The sequence below is a fragment of the Gekko japonicus genome, unplaced genomic scaffold (genome assembly GCF_001447785.1).
Source record: "Gekko japonicus isolate JY-2015 unplaced genomic scaffold, Gekko_japonicus_V1.1 scaffold400, whole genome shotgun sequence".
Lineage (NCBI taxonomy): Eukaryota > Metazoa > Chordata > Lepidosauria > Squamata > Gekkonidae > Gekko > Gekko japonicus.
Genome location: NW_015165246.1, coordinates 1052602 through 1078735, shown reverse-complemented (window position 1 = coordinate 1078735; position 26134 = coordinate 1052602). Strand labels below are relative to the sequence as shown.

General features: G+C 47.7%; 1 protein-coding gene across 1 annotated transcript in view; it reads right to left on the bottom strand.

The window, feature by feature from the left end:
• The window catches only part of UVSSA (UV stimulated scaffold protein A), an 86112-nt gene that overhangs the window by 59793 nt on the left and 185 nt on the right, over nt 1–26134 (bottom strand). Inside the window, exons 2-6 of the mRNA XM_015410086.1 lie at nt 25700–26030; nt 24686–24806; nt 22001–22423; nt 20134–20243; nt 13835–13963 (exon numbers count right to left, since the gene is read on the bottom strand). Of these exons, the coding sequence (XP_015265572.1) occupies nt 13835–13963; nt 20134–20243; nt 22001–22423; nt 24686–24806; nt 25700–26030 (1114 nt within the window). The remainder of the gene's footprint in view (nt 1–13834; nt 13964–20133; nt 20244–22000; nt 22424–24685; nt 24807–25699; nt 26031–26134) is intronic.

Sequence of the window (26134 nt, the reverse complement as noted above, 5' to 3'; positions counted from 1 at the left end):
CCCCCCCCCCCCCCCTCTCTCTCTCTCTCTCTCTCTCAGGAACCACACGCCCCTCCTCCACGCATATTTATCAACTGCTCTCTTTACAAAACATCCCATTAGCCTTAATCTCATAGAGATTTGGGGGGGGGGGCTGGTCTTTAGGGATCTGTAGACAACAGCAGCAATTTAGACCAAAAATTTAGAGCATTTCTTCTATTCAAATGCTTATCATCCGGAAGGCACCTGGACATCCGCAACCGGGGAAACCTGGAGAAGCCTGAGAGCACAGGCAGGGACCACTCCAGGGCAGACCTTCCCACTCCTTCAAAACAAATTATTTGGAGCCTTTCTGTTGCGATGTAACAGTCTGTAAAATGTTCCACAAAACAGGAACATCGAGGCATATTTTACCAGCAGGCTTGTTTCCAGGGCAGGTAAAGGGAGAGATAGTTAACTTAGAATCCTTTTCAAACCAAGAATGTGGCCTGCAAGATTCTCTTTTATTATTTGACCAGCAAGACTTCCTTAAGCAAAGGATTTCAACACACACTGCATTTTGCCTGCAGTTAATAAAGTTGTGTGTAGAATACAGCATATGTCTAAAAAAAAAAAAATCTAATAGGCAAACTTGGAAAAGTTAAGCAACATTTTTTAAGACTTCCTAAATTTTCCAAGATTTTATTTTTTGTTGGCTATTGACATGTAGAGAACTAGGATTTGGAAAGCATCACACACAAAAACAGTCCACCTGATAATCTCCCAGGCGCAGGAGTCCAAGGGAAAAACCGAAGAAGCATCAACATCCCTGCCTCCTTGCAGGGGCTCCAACTCTGAGACCCTCACAAAGCTCTGCCGAGGAATAATCAGATGCAAATTCACTTTGTTTAGGCACAATCCATGAGTTGTGCATTTAGGCACTACAGGAAGCATTAATCATGGGAAACTGTAATTTTTGTTATCAGTCCAACACTAATCAAAAGGGAAACCTGTCACTAGCGCTGACCTGTGAAACGTCCCAATTATACTCTTCGGAAATGACAGGAGCACTTAACTTGCTCAGTGAGTAAATGACGACGATCAATCACGTTTGAATAACAATGAGCCACGGAGCTGAAAATTATTTTTTGTATAGAATCTACCCAGGAATTTATGAAAGGTGAAAAGCAACCCAAGGTTTTAGGGCCATTATAGCTTTCAGCTAGAGCACTGCATATCAAACACTAAACAGAATTTATGTGTTTTAATTTTCTAAAAGGTAGATGTGGACTTGGTGCTACAATGCATAATGCCAGATTTTAAATATGGGGGTCATTTTCATAAAATATTATGCTTATTGTCTGCATCCTTGAATTCAAAGAGGAATTTTTATTAAATTTTGTATTTCCTGTACAATTTTTTTTTTAACGGCTTGGCTAACTATGAGGAATTAAGCCCTTTGATATAAAAGGCTGGTTCTCATATCGCTTCAAAAAGTTGATATTTTTCTTCATTTGTTAAGGTAATTGCTTAGAAAAAAAGGAATGTAGGTGCCACTGAACAGCTTATTTAAAAAACTATGGGCTGTGCTACTGAAAAATTCAGCAAGTTTACAGTGGTGGTTTTTGGTGCCTCTTCACGGTAACACCCCCAACCCTTTTTACAATGTTTTGGAGGGACCCTCGGGAACAATCCAAGATGCTATGCAAAGGACTGCAGCTAGAGAGGGAATAAGCAGAACCCCCCCCATCCCCAACCCCCAGAAGCAACTTATTTATTTATATATTTATTTATTTATTTATTTATTGCTGATCCGGAGGCTGCAGCTGGTGCAGAATGCGGCAGCTAGGCTGCTGATGGGCCTCCCCAGGTGGGAGCACATCAAGCCTGGGTTGAAGGCGCTGCACTGGCTGCCTATAGCATACCGAATCCGCCTCAAAGTGCTGGTGCTTACCTTTAAAGCCCTATATGGCCGGGGTCCGACCTACCTAAGGGACCGCCTTTCCCCGTATACACCCCCCAAGAGCACTTCGGTCGGGGACCCAGAGTCGCTTAGTGGTCCCGGGCCCCCGAGAGATACGCTATGCCGCGACAAGGGCAAGATCCTTCTCAGTGGTGGCCCCTACCTGGTGGAATGAGCTCCCGGAGGAGATCAGGGCCCTGCGGGATCTTTTGCAATTCCGCAGGGCCTGCAAGACGGAGCTCTTCCACCAGGCTTTTATGTAGGGGCCGCCGCTTCCACCATCACCAACGAGGGAAAGACCACCAAGTTTGAGTGTCCTTGATAGCCCGGCGCCTTCCATATGACAGCAAGACCAGCCGTTTAGCTTGGACTAATATTACCAGGATTAAAGTCTGCAGGGGCAATTCCCTGCAGGTGCCAACTGCAGACCATCTTGAAATTTAAAGCACTTTATTATTATTAATAGTATGTTAGTTGTGATTTGTGATTTTATCGGATTTTATAAATTTTATGTATGGGCTTATGCCTTTGTAAGCCACCCTGAGCCCGCTCGCGGGGTAGGGCGGGGTAGAAATACCTGAATAAATAAATAAATAAAATAAAAAAACACCCCAAGTTTGCAGAAGAATCTATAGTCTAAGAAAACACATGGGGGGTGGGAGTTAAAAAAAACCCAAAATAACAGAAACAATCCCTGTAGCTTTAAGAAACAAATGCCCTCTCAGAAGCCACTGTAGGGATTGCTAAGCAACCACACAATATTGCCGGCCTTCATACCCCGTTCTCCCCAACGGGGACCCCAAAGGCTCTCTCCCAACTCAGCCTAGCCCAAAGGATGGCCCCTTACCTGATTTGGGCACCTGTGTCTGTGTCATGGTGACGTCGAGACTAGACTACTGTAATGCACTGTACACTGGCCTCCCCTTAAAATCAGTTCAGAAACTTCAGCTGGTGCAGAATGTCACAGCTTGGCTATTATTGGTAGCGAGATGGAACATGCATGTTACTCCCATCCTGCACTCATTCTACTGGCTACACATCAGTTTTTGGGCTCAATTTAAGGTACTGGCTGGCACATACAAAGCCCTTCATGGCCTCATACCTGCAGGACCACCTCTCCCCCTGTGCTCCGCCATGACAGCTTTGCCCATCAGAGCAGGGGCTTCTGCACGTCGCAGCCTGCAAATGGGCAAAGTACAGAAGTGCCCGTCCACACCGCCTTCTCCACTGTGGCCCCTGCCCTTGCTCGGTGGCCCACCAGAGGAAGTCCGGCAGGCTCCCCCCCCCCTCCTGGCTTTCCACAAATGACACAAAACTGAATTATTCAAGAGGGCTTTTCTACACGGGCAATAAAGTTGCACTGCACTAAATGATTCATGAGTTATTTAGACAAATTACTGCGTATGGTGGTCCATACTTCTGTGTTTAGCTTGCTGAAACTAGCATCTCACTATGTAATTTTTGCAGCATTTAATGTGTTGTGTTAATATTTATGCTTTGCTTCAGTTCTGCTTTTAGATTTTTGATCAGTTCTACAACCCTAATGTGATTGTATTGTTTACTGAACATCCCATCCTGTCGACTGTGTCGCCTCTGTGTAAACCGCCTGGAGTCCAAGTGAGTCGACAGACTGTCGTAAATAAACAAACAAGTAAAAATGGCGTACATCATTCTCCTCTCCTGTTTTTTCCTCACAACCACCCTGTGATGTAGGTGAGGCTGAGAGTACGTGACTGGCCCAAGGTCACCCAGCAAGGCTTCCAGGGCAGAGTTCAGTCGGTAGCTCGGCAGTTCGAGTGCTGCGTGACGGAGCGAGCTCCTGTCTCTGGCCCCAGCTCCTGCCACTGTAGCAGTTCAAAAGCAAGAAATTGCAAGTAGATAAATAGGTACCGCTTCAGTGGGAAGGTAACAGCGTTCTGTGCGCCTCAGTGTTTAGTCATGCCGGCCACATCACCACGGAGAAGTCTTCAGACAGCGCTGGCTCTTCGGCTTGGAAAGAGAGATGAGCACCACCCCCTAGAGTCGGCTTCGACTAGCTTTCGAGCAAGGGAAACCTTTACCTTCACCTTCCCAGACCCTAGTCGGACACTTCTAACCATCATGCCATGCTGGTTCTGTACTTGGTTACTGTTAGGGAAAGGCCGGGGGAGGAGGCAGGGCACTTTCCGGGGCTGTTTCAGCCTTTGAGGGAGGAGTCGTCAGGGCCAGCCCCACCAGGAACCACCGGTGACTTGATACCACCTGCCTTGCCTCACCCAGGCCCACCCGCTTACTACTCTTCAACAGCAGCTCTGACCCCATGGACACGCCGGGCACTCCAACACAGGGTGGCAGGTACAACTAGATAACGGCTGCCCTGGTAGCCAACCACAAAACGGCCCCTGTGGGAGGCGAAGCGCAAGGGATGAGAGGAGTCATCTGAAACACACACTGGGAGAGAGGAGTGTGAAAATAAAACAAACACTGTGGTGGCAGCTGTCACAGAAATGATGCCATTCTAATCTGCCCAGCCATTCAGATCTCCAGCAGCCAGTTGGCAGGCCTGCAGGGCAGGAGTTCCACCTGGATCCACCCCACTTTCTAGAAACACTTTGCTTCCCCCGGATCAGGGACCACGGGCGAAAATCCGATGTGTGCCCAAATGGAGGTCTGAGTCATGCGCTTGCCTGTTTGCTCTGTGGGGTTTTCAATGGACTGTGCATTTAAATCTGCATCCCTGTCCTACACCAAAGAGGACCACGGCACCTTAAAAAATGTATCATGGCATAAGTTTCCAGGAACCGGCACCAACTTAATCAGATGCGTGATGTGGTAGACTCAGCGGGAGCATCTTGGCAGAGCTAATCACGCAAATAACTTCTTAAGCATGACAGCGGGCCGCATTGATAGACTCTTGATATGCTCATTTTGCACACTGCTGCTCAAACACAAGGCAAGACAAGTGCCGGCAGAAACAGAGTCTTCTCTTCTGGACACGCTGATCCCTGGCCCCCCCGATTCACACAGTTGTTAATCCACACAGGTGAGCTTCCCCAGGGTGGGAAGGGACTGCTGGGTGGGAGGGGAACACAGCAAAACCCACTGGTGGACTCCTGGATTTCAGTCCATATATCCTTAACACAGGGGGGCTCCCTGTTCATCACATGTCATATGCCAAAACACAAGTCTGGTCTGCCCCACCGCTGCACACTCCTCACTTGGATTCCCTGCTTTGTAGCAATCCTAACTCACCCTCCAAGTCAGACCTGGAAGCCACAGTTTCATCTCGGGTTGCCATTTTGGTTTGGAGGGCAAGACTAATCATAACCTGCTGGCTCCAACATAAAGGCAAACTGGATTTTCTGTAGTCAGTACTTTAGATGCTCTTTTCTTTTATCAGTTTGAATATGGATGAGTCCAGGAGCACCTCAAAGACGGACAAAATTTGTGGCAGGGTGGGAGCTTTTGTGAGTCACGGCTCACTTCTTCAGGTATCTGGAATCTCTGATACCAACCTGATATCTGAAGAAATGAGCAGTGAGTCACAAAAGCTCCCCCCCGCCACAAATTTTGTTACTCTTTCAGGTGCTCCTGGACTCTGGCTCTTTTCTGCTGCTATGGACAGACGAACACGGCGACCCGTCTTGATTTACTTGACAAGAGAGGTATTCTGGGGCAGGTCCCTGATAGACTGATCGTGCACGGTGCAGGGGAGGGGAAGCAAACGGAGTCGCACCAACACCATTATGCTCCTGCTATGGCCACAAAGAAATGACTTTTGTTCAGGAGCAGGGGGCGTCATAAACAAGTGACACTACGACTACTGGCGTGTGGTGGCAGTTAGCAGGAACGCCGTGGAAGCAACTGCCAGTGTTAACATTAGTTCTTTTCGTCTCCAGCAACGATTGTCCTTGAGACTACCTTGGTGAGGGATCATAAGAGGGTTATGGCTGGTGCTACTAAAAGTACCAGTATAACAGCTACCAGCACAGCAGAGCTACAGCCACAGACCACGGCCACATCTGAGGAGGCTGGACAGCCAAGAGAGACATGTCGAGAGGCCACAGAGGTGTGTGTTTAAAGCATCTGGGGTTGTTTTAAGTTCCGCATCTGAAGCCGTTGTCTGGCCACATCAGTCATGTTTCGTCTCCTTCCCCAGCCTCAGAGACCATTCTCCGTAAGGTGCTTCTCTGTAGGGTGGGCTTCCGCTAACATGATGTCAGGCATCCTCAGATAAGTGAACTCTCAACTTCATTTGTCTTTCAGCAGGCTTGATGACTATGCATTTAAAAACCCATTCTGTCTTATAAACTAAAAATTAAATGTACTCAGCTGTGATGGCCGTCATTGCATCTGCTATTTATATGCTAATACGCTCACTGGGAGATCTTGCAAATTATCCCACCATACCGATATTTCATGTGCATCTACTCATAGCCAGCTAAATATTTTCTCCTAGAGGGGAGTAGATTTTTGGCCAAGAAATTAATACTTACCACAGTGGAACCAATTTATATGGACAACTTTATGTGAATGCATTCTGAGCTTGGTCAGAACATAAAATATAGCCAAGTCACCTTAAATGAAGGAAATGTAAGTAAGTCACGCAGCGTTTATTAATAAGAGCCTAGAAACCTTTTGAAACAACAAACTGTATAGAACCAAAGAAAGTAACTTACTGGAAGAGATTTTTTTTCTTCCTCTGTTAAAAAAGTAGCAGTGACACAAGAAGAAGAAGAAGAAGAAATTGGATTTATACCCCGCCCCTCACTTGGAGTCTCAGAGCGGCTTTCAAACTCCTTTCCCTTCCCCTCCCCACAACAGACACCCTGTGAGGTGGGTGGGGATGAGAGAACTCTGACACAAACTGCTCTTTTTCAAGGACAGCTGTGCCAGAACTTGTGACTGACCCAAGGTCACATCAGCAAGTGCAAGCGGAGGAGTGGGGAATCAAACCTGGTTCTCCCAGATTAGAGTCCGCACACTTAACCACTGCACCAAACTGGCCAGAAGCACACACTCTGTTCCAAGCACAAGTACAAACCAAGATGAATTCACTGAATTTCCTCCAAGGAACAGAAAAGTCCCTCGTGGCACACAAGAACAGCTTGATATGCTGGAACTGAGAGGGGGGGAATGAGTGGTGGGAATTTAACTGCCAACTTTATGATGCCTGCCATTTCCTCGGCTTGTCCGGCCCCCGCCTCCTCTCTCTCTGCAGCAATAGCCAGATGCCACTGGGAACCACAGCCCGGACAGACTCTCTGGAACCCTGTTCCAGCTTGTTCTGCCATATAAGAGATGCCAAGTGCCTTGCTTACAACATGTAGGAGTAGAAACTATTCTGTCAGTCCTGTTGGCAGCTGTTAAATTTTATGCTGTTTATTAAAGCCACGATTTGGCCTGGCCCATAGATGGTGTTAACTCCGTTACATGGCGTGAGTTTTGTGAACTACCTTACGAAAAGATGGGGTACGTGTATTTCTTTAAAAGGTACAGTAATGGAGAAGGCATAGGCTCCTAAAAGGGCACACCTTCGAAAACAGGGCTCCATCATGCAATCTGAGTATCACTTGAAAATATGAGAATAATTTCTTAATTTTTCTGACTTTAGGGAACAATGCCTGGACTCTGGGATGTTCTCTCTCTTGCCTACCCCACTCACCCACCCATACCTGCAACAATCCTGAGATTAGGCAGGCAGAGAGAGAAGCCCAGGTGAGCTTCATGTCAGATTGAGGACTGGATCCCAGATCCACCCAGTCCCAGTCCAGCACTCTTGACTGCCCCTGAACAGTTGCTAGATCAAAACCACTGGAAAGGGAAAGGAATGCATCAGAAATAAAGCATGGCTCTAAGCATGGCACCCCAAAGCAAGAACTCATCAGATGGTAACTGGCCTAAAAAGAATAGGAGGGAGACCCAGACAAAGAAGAGAGGCAAATTTAGGAAAGGTGAAACAGACAAGAGCGTAAATCGGGTCAAGTGAGAGCTGAAAGAGTGGGAAAGAAGCCTTCAGAGATGGCCCTTATCTGAAGCAAAAGGGTTACTAAGTCTGCATTCAGAGCCACTCTGAAATATGCCTAGTTACCCAAAGGAGGTTAACAAATAATATCAACCTCCTATCACAGGGGTGACCTGCTGCAATCCTGTGATCTTTAGGTCTGTCTTTTCCAGATAAGCTCCTGGAAAACATTCGTATTTATGGTTATTGCCTAAACTCACAGCCTTACGTTTCCTACTAATGAATGTCTGTACTATTTACTCCCCCCCCCCCATCTCTATTGTTACTTGCTGTGTGGGGTCATCACAATTCATCATGGTTACCCTCCTGACACATCGTTAAAAGTAGCATTAAATGCATTTTACCAGCATATTCATACTAACCTCCCCCAGATCACTAATAATGAAAACACGGAATTGTTACTATGGTCCTTTTGAAGCCCAAGTCTGAACTGGTTCTGATCAGCCATTCTATTTCTAGTTCAGTAGAAAACCACACCTCTCGGTGCCTGGGGCTGAGGAAAGCTTCTAAGCACGGCAGGCACGGCAGCAGCCAAACGGATCATTCCTTCTTCTGCAGGCCAGAGAGGCTTCAGATTCAACAGGTGTGGCTATGGAGTTTCCCAGGGCTACTCAAAATGGATTTTGCTACCAGGATTACTACCCCCATCTTGCACAGAAGGAAAACATATATTTAAACCACGTGTATTCCATTGTGTTCCTGTTGTGTTCTTAGCACTGCAAATGCATTAAATTATGCAACTCTGAATATTCACTGAATTAACAGGTGTCAGTGCAATAATAATTTTATAAGAACTGATTATAATAAATGGTTTTGGACCAGTTATATTTAACAAGTCTTTTGAAAAACAAATAAATGTTTAGAGAAATATGTTCGTTAATAAGAACTTCTGTCACTAATTAGTACTTTTTCAATCCTGTTTTATTTAATTTTGTTGGAGAGAAAAATACAGGGATACTATTCCACTGTTCACCTGTCAACAGGTTGTAACACCTGAACTAATGTCCAATGACCAGCATGAAGAGTCCAAACGTAGGATGGCGCCCTCTACTGGCCACTGGAGTAATTCTGGAAAATCTATTGGAATCGGTTATTCCTTTTAGTAGATGCCATGTGTGGCTGGAATGACAGTGTCAGGAAAAAAATCTATTTGTTCCTAGAAAACACTGCTATGCAACTCTGGGGGAAAGAAATCAAATACATGCCCGATGTTTTCATACCATCTGAACTCAAATGATGCCAGCATCCAGACATTCTCAGACAGAAATCTGAAGCTCTGCATTGGAATATCCTGGCTCAAAACAGCAACAGTCCTACTGTAAATAAGTAACATATTTCTTGGACTATAAATAAGTGCAAGGGCCTAATTCAGAGGATGGGTTGGATCCAGATGGTATTTTCTGTTAATGGAAAGGCTGTGTTAATTTCTACCAAATCCTGTTGCAGACCCCCGATTTATCTTTTGTGCTGTATTTGAGGGCTGCCATCCCCAGAATCAGCATTTTGAGATCAGTGGGCTGTTGTGTGTGTTGGGGGGAGGAGGGCCTGGAATGTTCTACTCTACTGACAAAAATACCTCATGTGAACAGAAAACTTAGTGCAGATTCAATCCAGTAATTCCATACCCAAGTAAATCCCAGTAACTATGGGTTTATCAATTTAATTGGTAACAGCCTCAGACGTCATGAAAACTGAAAGCTTAACTATGTTAAATATGACGTGATAAGATAATCTGAATTGACAGCCCAAAGCTATGGCCAATGATCTATGCTCCACGGAGCTGAGACTATGGAATAGGTAGGAAAATGATGATGGAGAAGAATCCTTAAACAAAGATTTGCCTGGTTCAGCTTTCAGCCACCAGTTAACATATGACATCATTTGGCATGCACTAATTTATGCAGCAGCCGAATCGCTCGCTCACAACTTTAATGCCAGTAGCTCACAAAGTAGAATTTTTGCTCGCAAGACTCCACAGCTTAGAGGGAGTGTTGCTGCTATTTAGTCTCTAGAAACAATGATCTTCAACTTTCAAGACTTCCAGTAGCAGGAAACTTCAAATTAAACTGCAAAAGTCAGTGGCATGGTCCACACCAGCTGCTAAATATTTAACCAATGTGAATCAAAGTGAACACAGGACAGAAGCCACTGTTCAAACAAAGAACGGGAAAGAAGCACTTGGCCTCAGAGGAAGAAAATGTCTTTGTCAGGGTCTGGCTGAGTATTTGAGTGGAGGAGGGAGGCGCTGGACGGCAGCTGCGTTTGGATTCTGTGCACAATCTTGCCCCAGCCTCCCCTGCTCAAGGGGTGGTTCTTGGGGCAGAGCAAGGCCAGCACTTGGTCACTAAGCGGGAGAGGGAGAGGAGAGAACCAAACACAGCCATGAAACAAAGAAAAGCGGCTTCTCAAGTGGACCCAGGTGGGGGCAGCCGTGTGGGTCTGAAGCTGCAGAACAAAGTTTCAGTCCAGGGGGACCTTGAAGACCAACAAAATTTTATTCAAGACATAAGCCTTAGTGTGTGCACGCACACTTCTTTAATTTAAAGCTCCCCTCCACCCCCCCAAAATAAAAGCTTTTGGCCTGTTACATTTTTTCAAAGTAACAAAAGGTATATGGAATTACAGAGTTGGGGGACATGAGCAAATGCGCTTACTCCTAATGTGCAGATGGAAGTGTGTACACACACGAAAGCGTATACCCAGAATTAAACTTCGTTGGTCTTAGAGGTGCCCCTGGACTCAAACTTTGTTCCGTAGCTTCTCGAGTGGCCAGCCTTCGGAAGAGATGACTACCACAGGACCCCAAGCCCTTGAGTGGGCACCTGCAAAAGAAAAATCAACTTCCAGCCACACCGTCTCAAGGCCCAGCAGCCCTTCTGCCAGGGCAGAGGGGGGACAGGGGAAGGCAGCAGCGCAAAGGGTGGTGTGACAAGTGGCACTTCTGCCACTAGAAGGAAAGCTGGGCTGGCAGGAGAGAGCGATGGGAGGCCCCGGACTTCACCCAGTTGAATCCTGCACCACCTCTTCAGGCGACAGTACCTGGCAAATGGGTCACCTTGGCCTCTCTCTTTGGCCAGAGGTCCTCATAGGTCCAACTGTTCTTACAACAGCCCTGGAACAGACTCTCCCCCAATGTACTGATTTATTTATTAGCCTGGAACGGGGAACTGCTTGTGTGTCCCTTGCCCCAGCCGCACGGTGAGCAGGCGGCTTACAATTTTTGGAACATGGGAATCCAACTCAGTGGCATGTGACATTAAGGCGTGAAGGCTGAAAACAAGAAAGGAGGAGTCCTCAGCTACTAGGATAGCAGCCTGTGTTGTAAACGACACTGAAGAAACTCTACAGAAGAACAAGAACCTTACAAGAACTCCACAGAGGCAGAAAGGAGCAGCCAACCAACAACTATCAGAAACACCAAATGTGAAAACAAAGCTTGTATATTAGCTTCTGCTGAAATCCACACAACTAGACCCTTTACAGTAAAAGAGTACCTACAAATCTTTGTGGCACAGTGATCAGCCTACCAGACTAGGCTCAGGGAGACCCAGGTTCGAATCCCCACCACTCTGCCATGGAAGCTCGCTGGGTGACCTTGGGACAGTCACCCCCTCAGCCTGACCTACCTCACAGGGGGAGGGGCTGTTGGGCGGTTAAAACGGAAGTAGGGAACACTGTTGCAAGCTGCCTGCCCAGAAGTCAGAGGTTGGAAACTGAAGTGGATTTCTTAAAATCCCAAATTTATGAACAAAAGAAAAGCACAAGTTGTTAAGATACAGCTTTCTAATGGAACATTAGCCCTTGTGTGATGGAAGAATCTCCACCCAATGGCTAATTAGTACAAGCTGACTTGACCTAAAGCATGACTAATTTCATGATGCCTGACAGGACCCAACAGCGAGGCACCCGGGGACAAGCTTTGCAACAGGAATTAGGCAGCAGCCAACAAACCATCCATCTGATGTAAAAAAAAATCAGAAGAGCCCTGCTGGGTCAGACCAGGGAGGGTCCCTCTAGTCCAGCCTCCCGTCTCACACAGGGGCCAGCCAGTTCCTCTGGAGGGCCAACAACAGGGCATGGAGACCGAGGCCTTCCCCCCTCAGAAGAGCCCTGCTGGGTCAGACCAGGGAGGGTCCCTCTAGTCCAGCCTCCCGTCTCACACACGGTCCATCCAGTTCCTCTGGAGGGCAAACAACAGGGCATGGAGACCGAGGCCTTCCCCCCTCAGAAGAGCCCTGCTGGGTCAGACCAGGGAGGGTCCCTCTAGTCCAGCCTCCCGTCTCACACACGGTCCATCCAGTTCCTCTGGAGGGCCAGCAACAGGGCATGGAGACCGAGGCCTTCCCCTCATAAGAGCCCTGCTGGGTCAGACCAGGGAGGGTCCCTCTAGTCCAGCCTCCCGTCTCACACACGGTCCATCCAGTTCCTCTGGAGGGCCAACAACAGGGCATGGAGACCGAGGCCTTCCCCTCATAAGAGCCCTGCTGGGTCAGACCAGGGAGGGTCCATCTAGTCCAGCATCCTGCGTCACACAGGGGCCAACCAGTTCCTCTGAACAGCCAACAACAGGGCGGAGAGGCCGAGGCCTTCCCCTGATGTTGCCTCCTGGCTCTCGGATTCAGAGGCTTAATGTCTCTAAATGTGGAGGCTCCCCTCAGTCCCCACAGATAGATGCCATTGATAAATGTAGATAGTAAAATGTACTCACTCCTGGTAGTCCGCAGGAGGCCCCTCCCAATCTCGCGCCATGCCTCAAGCCAACCAACCTACCATGTCGGAAATCAGCTCTACAGCTCTTTGTGCACTTTTTGATGCTGTTATTCACAAATGCTTAAGCAAAGTGCAGACTCCTAGCTCTGCCCTTAAGAAACTTGGAAGCCTATGATGCACATGCAGATATCTATGGTGTTCTCATAAAACGAGAGCATCCAAAAGTTTCAAAAAAATTTATGAAAATAAGAACATAAGAAGAGCCCTGCTGGATCAACCGAATAGTCCTTCTAGTCCAGCATCTTGTCTCACACAACAGCCAACAGGGCACAGAGACCGAGGCATTCTTCTGATGTTGCCTTCTGGCACTGGGATTCAGAGATTCAATGCCTCTGAATGTGGCAGTTCCCCTCAGTCACCATCAGCGTTCCCTCTAAGTTTAGTGTGAGCTGGCTCACAGTTTTTTAGCCCCCGGCTCACACATTCTTGTCTTAGCTCAGGAAGGAGGGCTCCAGAGCAAACTAATTTATGCAGCAGCCAAATCGTTTGCTCACACCTTTAATGCCAGGAGCTCACAAAGTAGGATTTTTGCTCACAAGACTTCACAGCTCAAAGGGAGCATCGGTCACCATGGCTAGCAGCGAATGATAGACATCCTCCATGAATCTAAGTCCCTTTTAAAGCTGTTTATTCCTGTAGCCATCACTACAGCCTCTGGCTGCGAATCCCACATTTTCATCACCCTCTGTGTCAAGCAGCATTTCCTTTTGTCCATCCTGAACCTACTGCCCATCAGCTTCCCTGGATGCCCTCGAGTGCCAGTCTTTTGGGAGAGGGAGAAAAAGGTTCTCTTTCTCATCTCTCTCCACCCCGTGCATAACTTTATCAACCTCTGTCATGTCTCCCCCTTAACTCGTCTCTTTTCTAAACTGAAAAGCCCAGACTCTTCAGCCTTTCCTCTTAGGGAAATGATTTTATTAAAGGTTCTGGAAGACTTAGTTGGATCAAGATCAAATAAAACATTTACATGTAATGCTTTCCGCCACATTTCCAGAATTCCTTACTGCTCCCCCTCATTTCCAACTCCCTACTGCCCCCCCCATATATAAAATTGACCAGGGTACATACAAACACAGCACTTTCAGGATACAAACTATTCCCAGTAAGCTACGGGGGGGGGGGGGATTAGTTCAACTCACCACTTTCCTCGTCTTCTCTTTATATTCAATATTCATTTCCTTATGTTTCTCCAATGCACTCTCCAACTTAGTTTTAAGATCAATAGCTCTTCTTAGACGATCATCACTTATTCCAGCTCTTGTGAACACCTACAAAATTAATCATAAAAATTGGTTATGCCACTCAAATGCAAGCCAAGAGGTCCACCACATTTGATGTTCAATACTTGGCCACCCACAGCTAATTTTGGGAAGCACTTTTTGCTTCTGCACAGTGAAAAGTGGCAGCACCAGAGTTAAGAAGCAGCTGTGGCTTGGTTATTTCTCAGCAGATGCCACGCCGACTTCATTCTTCTGCCACTCAAGAGTCCTCCATGCCACTCTGCTAAGGGTGGTCCTGCCTACTCTGATAGGGTCTCCCCAGCACTGCTACCTGAACCCCGTCAAAAGACTGACTCTGGGACTCCTCCGGGAAGGAAGAAAATTCAGCATTCCACATATTGCCCTGCATCCTCCCGTCATTCACAAACAGAAATAACTGACTGGAGGATTTGTGGACTTTGCGGTTCAGGACCTTCCTGCTTCCTCAGTCCCAACGTAGTTCACTGAGCCACCAAAACGTCATTGGGCGGGGGGGCAGCGAATCCACACAAACCACACTGAGGACCCAGTGAGGGTCTGCAGCGTACGTGTGGGGGAGCAGCAGAAATCACTGGCTTTGCCTCTGAAAACTTAAATGTAATTAAATCTTGAGAATTGCGCAGCTGGATCCAGGCCACGTCGTCAAACCCCTGCTATGCTTTTAAAAGCAACAAGATGCTCACGCTCATGTAAAGGGCTGGTGCATTTGAAAAAAATATATTAGGACACTGGTGATGGGGGGGGACAACGACGGGGAGATTGTTGTTCAACTTTTCTTTTCCTTTGTGCTGCCCTCTGACCACCCTACCACTAGGAGGCGAAAGAGGCCTTGTGCAGTTTGCTTTCCACTGCCCTCAAGACCCTCAAAGGTAAGATGTAGTTTTTGTTAAAACCCGGGTAGGCTGGTTTATACTAGATGCAAGACAGGCCGACAGTCAGATCGGGGGAGCCAGCTTGGAGCCACGATCAACGTGTCGGACTGGGACCCGGGAGACCAAGATACTCATCACTCCGCTGCCAAAGAAGGTTGCTGAGTGACCTCTGGCCAGTCCCCCTCAGCCGAGCCTACCTCAAAGGACTATTGTGAGGATAAAAGAGAGAAGGGAATAATGCCAAGAGATGGAGACGAGATACCACGGCAGCATGGGAATCGGAATCTGGGTCTACTATTCAAATAACAATAATGTGTTTAATTAAAATATTTGTATCTGACCATTTCCCACGGCTCAACATAACTCACGACATATAATTAAACAAAGTCTGAGTCCAGTGGTGCGTTAAGACCAACAAAGTTTAATTCTGTATTCAAGTGGCCAAAAATACCAGGTGCCATCAGGAGGTCCACCAGTGGGGCCAGGACACTAGAAGCCCTCCCACTGTTGCCCCCCCCAAAGCACCAAGGATACAGAACATCACTTGCCCCAGACCAAGAGTTCCTCTCTATACCTTGTGGCTAATAGCCACTGATGGACCTCTGCTCCATATGCTTATCCAATTCCCTCTTGAAGCCATCCATGCTTGTAGACACCACCACCTCATGTGGCAGTGAGTTCCATGTGTTCATCACTCTTTGGGTGAAGAACGACTTCTTTTTATCCGTTTTAACCTGACTGCTCAGCAATTTCATTGAGTGCCCACAAGTTCTTGTATTGTGAGAAAGGGAGAAAAGTACTTCTTTCTTGACCTGCTCTATCCCATGCATAATCTTATAAACCTCGATCATGTCACCCCTCAGCTGTCATTTCTCCAAGCTAAAGAGCCCCGTTTTAACCTTTCTTCATAGGGAAAATGTTCCAACCCTTTTATAATTCTAGTTGCCCTTTTCTGCACTTTTTCCAATGAGGTGTGGTGACCATAACTGTACACTCCAAATGAGGTTGAACTATCGATTTATACAGGGGCATGATGGTACTGGCTGATTTGTTTTCAATTCCCTTCCTAATAATCCCCAGCATAGCATTGGCCTTCTTTATTGCAGTCGCACACTGTCTCGACATTTTCATTGAGTTATCTACTAAGACTCCAAGATCTCTCACTTGGTCAGTCTCCACCAGTTCAGATACCATCAACGTGTATTTATAGTTAGGACTTTGCACTTGGCCACACTGAACCCCATTTGCCACGCTGACACCCACTAGCCCATCCTCAACAGATCCCTTTGGAGTGCCTCACAATCCTCCTTGGTTCTCACCACCCTGAACAACTTTGTGTCATCTGCAAATTTCACCACTTCACTGCTTACTCCTAACTCCAAATCATTAATGAACAAGTTCAAGTTCAAAACCTTTATTGGCATAGAATGAACACGTTAAAAAGCATTGGACCGAATACTGAGCCCTGCGGTACCCCACTGCTTACCACCCTCCACTGTGAAAATAGCCCATTTATACTTACTCTCTGTTTCCTATTAATTAGCCAATTTTTGATCCACAAGAGGTCCTTTTAGCTTACTTAGGAGCCTCTGATGAGGAACTTTATCAAAAGCTTTCTGGATGTCACGGTAAACAACATCTATTGGGTCCCTTTTAACACTAACATTGCAATGGTTTTGAAAATGGTGCTGCATTGCAGGTTTGCAACTTTCAAAATTGTTGACTTCAAATGTGAAGTCCAACTAAGTAACTATCTTGTTTTCCCCACCCATTTCCCAGGGAACGGGGGGGGGGGGGGGGAGCAGTGGCAATCTGGCAAATAGGATTTCAGGTTTAGGGAACACTGCTCTTTGGGCAATCACATAAGTTTGTTCTTTTTTGGCATTCTTCTGTGAATGGGCAAATAGCACATGGTTTGGAGAATGTGCTTTGGCTTCAGCTGCTGCTCTAACATGGCAAGTCTGGCTCTGGTCATCTTCATGATCCAAATGTCTCGTGAGGACTTGGCCTCCTTTCTGGAACCAGCTGCAGAACATGCACACATGGTTCCAGCAGTGTGTGCATTGGTGAAAAGGTTGCAAGATGGACTCAAGGCCAGCCTTCAGCCTCTCACACTGCAGAAGGTCTACATGTTGGCGACCATGTGTGATCCACGCATCAAGGGCAAGATCGCAAGTAAGACGATGGGCTGATTCGTTGGAGAGACTAGCTCTCCCAGCAAGTTGAGTGCATGCAAGCCAAGAGGGGCATGTTGGCGCAAGATGAGGAAGAGGAGGGTGAAAGTAGCTCCACTGTTGTTCATCCCCCCCTGCCCCACTAGGCAGCATCCCCCCCTGCAGCTACCAACGCAATGACCTGTGAGACGGCACTCATCAGGCGGATACTCAGCCCCTCTGGGAGTGGAAGGCACATGAGACAGGAAGACACAGGGGCTGCAGTGGCTGTGAGAGTACCTTGTGGAGCCCTACAAGTCGCAGGCCACCTGTCTGCAGTCTGGCCGGACCTCTCTGCTGTTGCTCAGAAGCTCCTCTCACGGCCTCCAACAAGGATGCAGAGTGAGCTAGTTTTTCCCCAGGGGGGTGATACACTGTCAGCTCACATTGCTCACACCTGCTCCCCTGTACAGTTGAGCAGTTGGTCTTCCTGAGGGTCAACTTGCCACTGTTCAACTACCTGGTCCTGGACTTTGAGGCTGACTGAAGTGAGGACATACTTGGGCCTGCATCCTCTCTTGGTCTGTGCTGGGAGGCTGGGGCAAAAAACTCTTCCCAAAATTAAAATGAGACCAGAAAGAAGTAGCAGGGCCATTGACCAGTTGGACAGGCACAGAAATGCTCCACCAATCTCCCCACTGCCATTCTGAATCCACCTGCACCAAAATACCTCTACAAAACCCTGACAGGTGTGCAGCACCAGGTGATGTTGAAGGTGGTGTGCTCAAGTTCACTCGCCGAGTCACCAGCCACCCCAAACCAAAACTGCATGCTGAAATTAAAACAGCAGCACAAAACCTGTTCTTCATCTTGATGGAGATGAAAGGGTAGAGTAGGATAGTGAGACCTGGGTACCAAACAGAAACCAGCAGAACCCACAGGAGCACCATCGATAATGAAGCTAGTTTGCTGTGAGACATCCTACTTTGCAGGGGTGGGAGGTGGGAAAGGGCGAGCCTGTGATGAAGGGCAGCTGCAGCACTGAGGCTGAGGCTCCTCCACGGAGGCCGTGATGGTTGGTGTGCGGGAGGAGGAGGAGGATCAGGGAGGACTCAGCCCCTTCCCTCTCACTTTCTGGGGCCTTCCCTGGGGAAATGGCATGTAAGGTTTCTCTGGGTTTGCCCTTGGCTTTGGAAGAAAACAAAACATGACTGGGCTTCTGCGTATTGGGCAGGCCTTGGTTCAGGTGGGCTAAAACAAAAGTGCCTGTCCACCCTGCCCTTGATTCTTAAAAAAAAACCCTGCTGGGATTCTCTGGTGTGACACTGGTGAGTTCTGTTAGGTTTGCACTCCTGCCACATTGGCACTGGGTTGCGCTGCTTGGCACTACTGCACTGGTTCTGCTGCCCTTGCAACCCCCCTCCCCCTCATTGTGATTCTGTGCTTGACATCAATCCTGTTGAGCTGGCATTTGCCACAATGGCATTGGGTTCTGCTGCTGGACACCAGTGTTCCCTCTAAGCTGAGTTAGTGTGAGCTAGCTCACAGTTTTTTAGCCTCCAGCTCACAGATTGTTGTCTTAGCTCAGGAAGGATGGTTCCAGAGCAAACTCATTCATGCAGTAGCCAAATCGCCTGCTTCACAACCTTAATGCCAGTAGCTCACAAAGTAGAATTTTTGCTCACAAGACTCTGCAGCTTAGCGGGAGCCTTGCTGGGCACTAATACATTGCACTGGCTCTGTTGTCCTTGCAGAAATGCCCCCACCACCACCATTTCTACTCCAGAGATTCTCAGATTTGTACTCAGTCCTGTTGGGTTTTCTAGTGTTCCTTGTTTATGTGTTTTTAACAGAACTGAATTTTAACCGTATTTTTAATTGCTCAAATGTTTTAACATTTTTTATGTTTGCCACCTTGTGGACCCTGTGCAGGTGGAAAGGTGGCATAAAAATGTTTTAACTAAATAAACAATAAATCGCACCAGTTTGCAAAGTCAGTGGGAAAGAGGAGTGAGCTTCAGAACGGAGACCAGGGACGGCCAAGTTCTTCCCCATCTTTCAGGAAGGAATGCTCCTCTTGTCATACCTGGCCTTGGGGTCATTCCATCACTCATTCCCCCAGTGCAGAAGAGCTGAAGATGCCCACCTGTGACGCCAGCAGGTGCTGGCAGAGAAGAAGCTCTCCCACTCTAACCACAAATTATGCGGCTCCTTTCCTCAAAAGAAGCATATAGGCACCATCACCTGGCAGGAAGAACACCACTTACTCGCTCCCCCTCCCCCCAATGGTGGCAGGACACTTCTGCTGCAGGCGCCACGTGAGCAGTGACTGCGCTAATGCTTAGGGAGTGGAAGCCCTTTCACAGACCCGGCTCAGACCCTGAATCGTGGCAAAGGGGTTCACGTTCAACACGTCTTTCATGCAGATGGGGTATTGCAGAATTACTCGTTAGGGAAAGGGCCTTTTTCTCTGTGGGAAAAGGAAGGACATAGAAGACCCTTGGACTAGACGGTACTTTAGGGGACTAAAAGAGACAAGAGAAAGTGACCAAAAAAAAAAAGGAAACAGTAAGGTTTAGAAGAAAGTACCAACCCCTTTCTCTCCAAGCAGAACTCAGAAATCCTGAGAGTCATGTACTTTTCCATCTCTGCCAGCAATGGCTCTTTTAAGCGAGTGGAAGGAACAGTCTCCAAGGACTGTACGATATTTCCCCTTCCCTCCCTTCCACAGGCATTACTACACTGGCACTTAAGACTACAGAGCTGAACAGCACCGCTGAAGAAAGGACATCCAATTCCCCCTCCCCCCTCTCTAGCCCACACAGATGCATTTTTCTAAGGACGAATTCACAAAGACTGACCTGATCAAAGCCAGAACACATGGAAATGAGCAGCTGGGAAACATCCGCTGGCAAAAAGAATTCAGCACAGAAGTAAAGCATGAGAGAAAGTGTGCTGCACTCCAGCCATGCATTATAAAGTCCTGTGATGCTTGGAGACAGTCTGCGCTTTGATTCAGAAACACAGAAGTCAACACCAAACCCCAGGAAACTAGGACTACACGGTAATTCATCAGTGTTTACGCTTATAACGACAGCAGACAATTGGGGGGGGGGGTGTCACGTTCACAGTTGATAGAAAAGTCTTTCCTGACCTGAATCCAAGATTGTACAGATGGCAAGAATTTGTTTTTGATGAGTTTATGAGCATCTGTAACAGTGTTTATTATGGCCATGTTGTCTTCATTTTCCTGCAGTTTCACATCTATCCGCAACAGAAGAAAATTAAAAATCAGGTTTCATTCAAAAAACTAAAAGGCTACAAAACTGACAGAAATGCATCAACTCAGAATTATCCGGCAGCCTCCTCCACTGGCCAAGCAGGTTTGACCAAGCAGGCCCCTGCGACCTCAGAGGGAAAAGCCAAGGCAAACCCCGGAAAGGGGGTCCCAAGTGGTTTCCAGAGCCCTTCATCGTAACACCCATCATCTCCACCTCCCCAGCCCCAAAGCCCCCCTTTCCTTAGCGAGGAATAGTCAAAAGGAGCCATGACAGGAAGGCAAGTTATTCAGGACTTTTACGCTAACCAATGACGGAGGGACAATTCACAAAAATCAAAACAAACAATGCAACTCATCAGTTAACATCCAACTGCTAACTCCAGCAATAACATTTTCAGTAATCTTAACTGACAGTCAAAATATGCTATTTTTATTCACTTAACATATTTTACCTGGTTGGCACCTAAAACTCAAGAGACTGAATACAGGAAGACAGTTACGATAAAGCATCACACCATAGAAACTGTCTCTTGTAGGTAAAGATGAATAATATCTGGAAATTCTAAAGCCATGGAGGAGAGTTGGGGGGGGGGGAGTTCTGAGCACAGAAATTTGTGGGGAAATTGCAAGATAAGCTTAGACTTCTTTGGATATATTTCACCCTACTCTTCTCCTCTGAGTGTGGGAAAAGCAGTACATCATCAAATACAACAAATCTGCCAGGCAGCAACAAACTAGTCCACAGGGAAGGGGAGTGGAACAGAACAGGAGATGTCTCTCCCCAAGCAGTACTTACAGTGCAGTACATAAAAGAATACATGTCTTGGTTTTCTCCCAGCAAAACTGTGAATATACCCAACCCCGGAGACAGGAAAAAAAAAATCCCAAGCTACGAATGACTGCACTTCAGACATGTGCTAATGAAGCATCTTTGTTTCTCTCCCCAATTTTTTTTCTCTGTTCCACTTTTATTTTTTTCTACCTCTCACATGGCCTAAACTGTATCGCTAGGATTGCCAGCATACTTAAATACTGAGTTAAACATTGCAGCACTGATAACGCCTTTAATGGTGCATTACTGCTTCACGTTTCTACCAACAGCACCTCAATCTTGTGTGGACTGAGCCCCTTACCCATCATGCTACATTCACTTGTTCAGAACATCCAATGCCTTCCCTAAATCTGCTGAAGAGAGGCACAGAGCTCTGCTGCCACATCATGTGCCTTATGAATGGCACATTAAAGCCCTCGACACAAGGGCCAGGGCAGCCGAACAGCACGGGGCCACTGGAGCACCGTGCTCCGCCCCCATGATCACCTCTGCCCCTGGACCAGAAAACACAGCATGGTGAGTGGTACAAGAACCGCTGAGAAGTCCAAGGCAGTTGCACGCTCGTGTCTCCTGCTTAGAAAAGATGAACTGGAAGAACGGGGGGAATAAATCAAACCAGTTTCCTAACTAAAACAAGATTACAAATTGGCCTGAAGCTGCACAGTTCCAAGACCACTGTCAGTAGCTCTAGCATGGTAACTGTTATGCAGCAGGGTTGAGTGGCATACCAATGGAACATCTACGCTGTCTCATATATCCAGCACTGGGTGCAAACACCTGGAAAAGTTTTACCGCCTGCTGATGACACATGATACTAAGCTCATTTGTTACCTAGTGAAAGCTGCCAAACAACCTGCAAGTAGAAGCAGCACTTGTAATTAACGCTGGCAGGAAACTGAGTACAGATACCTGTAGAGATTTCAAGATTGAGAGTGTATTTATGAGAGCCGAGACCATGATGCCGAACAAAGGCTGCGTCGTCGTTGTCATCATCCCCACCAAGGCAACCAGAAGTCAGTTTGGATGTTAGAGAACCTTCCCTGCCAGGGTCTGCCTCTGTTTCACTACCAGAGTCTCTGTCATCACCTTCTGGGGCGCAAGAGATGGAAGGAAGGTCCCTGCTGCAACAGGGCTGCTCGTCTTCCACCTGTCTGAGGAAAGGGCCCGGGTGACCAACCACCTGTGCAGGTGAATGGGCAGACTGGTCACCTTCAGCAACCCTCCAAGCCGTGGTTTCCATATCATTCACCGTGAAGTCAAACAGATCAGGCAAGAGAAGCCGAAAGCAATTCTCCATCTCTGTCAGCACAGCTTCGATCTCTGGGGACATGTCTATCAAGTGACAACAAAATAATAACAATTAAACAACATTAAAACCATTAAAAACAGATTGATAAATAAAAACAAAAAACTTATACCAGATTGCAGGTCAACTCCCCTAGCCTCCTTCATAGAATTATGGAATCATAGAGTTGGAAGGGACCTCCGGGGTCATCCAGTCCAACCCCCTGCACAAGGCAGTAAATTCACAAATACCTTCCCCTCCACACCCGCAGTGACTGCTGTTCCACGCCCAGAAGATGACAAAAAAAAATCTCCAGGATCCCTGACCAAACTGCCTGGAGAACAATTGCTTCCTGACCCCAAAGTGGCAATCAGCATTTCCCTGGGCGTGTAAGAAAGGGCCACAAGAACTAAGCACTGAGGCAACCCTTCCTGCCCTCCCTCTCATGATCTGCCCAAGTCCACAGAATCAGCATTGCTGTCAGATGGCCATCTAGCCTCTGTTTAAAAACCTCCAAAGAAGGAGAGCTCACCACCTCCCGAGGAAGCCTGTTGCACTGAGGCTCTAACTGTCAGGAAGTTCTTCCTAAAGTTTAGCCGGAAACATTACTGATTTAATTTCAACCCATTGGTTCCGGTCCGACCTTCTGAGGTAACAGAAAACAACTCCACATCATCCTCTATATGACAGCCCTTCAAGTACTTGAAGATGGTTATCATATCACCTCTCAGTCGTCTCCTCCCCAGGCTAAACAGACCCAGCTCCTTCAACCTTTCCTCATAAGACTTGGTCTCCAGATCCCTCACAAATTGAGCAAATTACAGTTGTCTATCCTGGACGTGACCGTTGCATGGATCACCATGGCTAGGTTGCCTGACCTGGCGCAGTTGGAGAAAACACCAGTGTGGCAACCTTTGTAACCTGGGTCTCCATAGACAAGGAGGAGCCCAGAGTCACACCAAAACTCCTGACAGTCTGTGCTGGTGACAGACGCACACCCTCAAGAGTCAGGAGTTGACAACCCGACCGAGGACCTCTGTCTCACCTGGATTCCGTTTCTGCCAACTCTGCTTTAACCATCTTACCACAGCATCCAGACCCTCAGTTAGATTCCTGGGAATGGTAGCTGTCCAGCTGCCCATCAACAGAAATAACTGGGTGTCACCAGCATATTGAGTGTAAAAACCGGTGTACTCATTGAGTAATGTGAGGGAAATGCTATACTCTGTTGTGAATATGAATAAGTTGGATTCTGTTTTTAATGTAATATTGAGTAAATGAATTGTTGGACTTTGTTTCTATGTAAAATTTATTAAATGTGTCATTGTCATTGATCACAGTGATTTCCTGTTTTTTGATATGTCACTGTACACTGTGACCCCTGTTTGTATCTTGTTGTATTGACCAGCATATTGAGGACACCTTACCCTGAAACTCTGCACTAGCTGGACGAGGGGGTGCATATAGATGTAAAAAAAACATCAGGGAGAGAAGTGCCTCCTGAGCCTGCTTGCAGGCAAGGCGGGATAAAAATACTACAAATAAATAAATAAAATAAAAACCCCGCACTCAAGCGGGAACCTTGGGGACATTGTCCCTCCCAGCACCACCCCGTACCCAACCGTGGAGGAATGAGTATACAAGACAGATCATCAGTGAGCACTCTACATGACTTCTTGTCTTACAGGGACCCTGCCACCCACAACAAAATTAATTTCAATATACTCTTAAATGCAATGCAAATTTGTTTCCTCAAAAAATAAAAGTCTTACTGCCAAACTAAAGGTTCCGCAAAACCACGAAGAAAACCACTTTCTCCTGCCTTTTCACTCTACAAGAAGTGATTCAAAGAACTGGGAGGCAAACAGAGGCAAGACTTGCAGGCGACAGCAAGGACGACATCAGCATGATCCAAGTTAACACTCTAGCCAGCTACAATTTCTCCCGCAGGGAGTCAACGAGACAGAAGAAATCCTGCTCTACAGGGAAAAGAGAAGCACTCTGGCTGAGACATCCTTACGAGGCTCTGCTTGGGGTTTGAACTGTGCACAGAAGCCATTTTGATAACTGCACCATTGGCTTTTGGATTGTCCCAACTGCAACCATGGTTCTGCATTCCTGCCCTTCTTCTTTCCATTTTTGTCATTTTCTGTTTGAGATCACAACCTCACTAAGGACGTATCTGACCTTTGACTATGCAAGCCGGAAAGAATGCCAAGAGCCACCCGTGAGCCTGTGAGCCAGTTGGTGGTGAGTGGTACAGCAGGCCGACTTCTATGACAAGATATTGCTCCTGCACACAAACTTACCTTCCAGCTCTTTTCCAGCTCTCTGGGCTTTATTTTTGTAAATAATATCCAATCGTTTCTGTCTATCTTCATTCCTTCTTCTTTCAACTAGAGTTCTGGCACCTATATCTTCAAAGTCCACCTAAAAAGAGCAATCAATATGTATCCTGGATTGTGTAAAAAGAGAACATTAAGAGTATACACTGTTCTTTGTATGTCAAACGTGGGTTTCTTTAGTTAATTCATTTACAGCCCACCTTTCTGCCCAATGGGGAACTGAAGCGCCTTACATTGTCCTCCTCTCTGCCATCTTCTTCTCACAACGACCCTGTGAGGCAGGTGAGGCTGAGAGTGTGTGACTGGCCCAAGGTCACCCAGTGAGCGTCCATGGCATGAGTGGGGATTTGAACCTGGGTCTCCCAGAGAGTAGCCTGTTATTCTTAACCCCTACCTCCACACAAACTACATCTGAATGTCTCTTGCCACAATTTTTGTTAGTCTATGAGGTGCTGCTGGACTCTTGCTCTTTTCTGCACAGGTCGCGGTCAGATAATGCCCCCGCAAGGGTGTGGCTTTTTGCACTGGCGCGAGATCAGATGCTGCCGCAGCAGCAAAGTGGGGTTTTGTTTGTTGGCGCCTGTCAAGAGCACGCTTGAGTGATCACATGTAGGTATTCCATCGACGGCGCATAGCAAACCATTTTTCTTCGGGCGGATGCTACCAGTCGGCGATGGGTGTGCTACACTTGCCAGATGTGTCCTTGTGATCGTGCCCATATACTCCGCCGGACATTGGTGCCTCTCCTGCCGCAAATGCCGGTGTGAACAGGGCCACAGCCAACCACCTTGATCTTTCTGCACCAGCGATACAGAATGCACTTTTTGAGTTCCCATTTTATGACTCTTTTTATCCCTGATTGATGTTAAGCGGTTAAGGATGAACCACCCTGACCACTTTATCATTCCTATACTCTTGTTATCGTTACCGCTCCGTCCTCGGTCACCGGCTCTCCCCCCACCCCACCCCGCCGCCTACCTTCTGGCTGCGCTGGAGGAAGCGGCAGGCGAGGTCGAGTCCCGGGTAGGCGGTGCCGTAGCGGCGGTGCCAGTCGCGCAGGGCCCGCAGGGCGGCGGCCCTCAGCTGCTGGGCGGCGGGAGCGGGCGGCGGGAGCGGGCGGTCGAGGTCGGTGGCCAGGGTCAGCGCCAGGAGCTCGGGGAGGTCGGCCACGGCGCGGGCGCGGAAGGCGGCCGAGCGGCAGAAGAGCTGCTCCAGGACGCGGAAGGCGCCCAGCCGCACCTCGGCGTGCTCGGCCGCCAGCTGGCCCAGCAGCAGCCGGTAGGCGCCGCCCACCTCCTCCGGGGACGCCCTGCAGAAGGGGGGGGGGGAGAGGGAGAGAGGCTGAGGCTGAGGCAGGCCCGGCGGCGGCACACACCCCCCCTCGCCCTCCCTCCCTCCCTCCCTCCCTCCCTC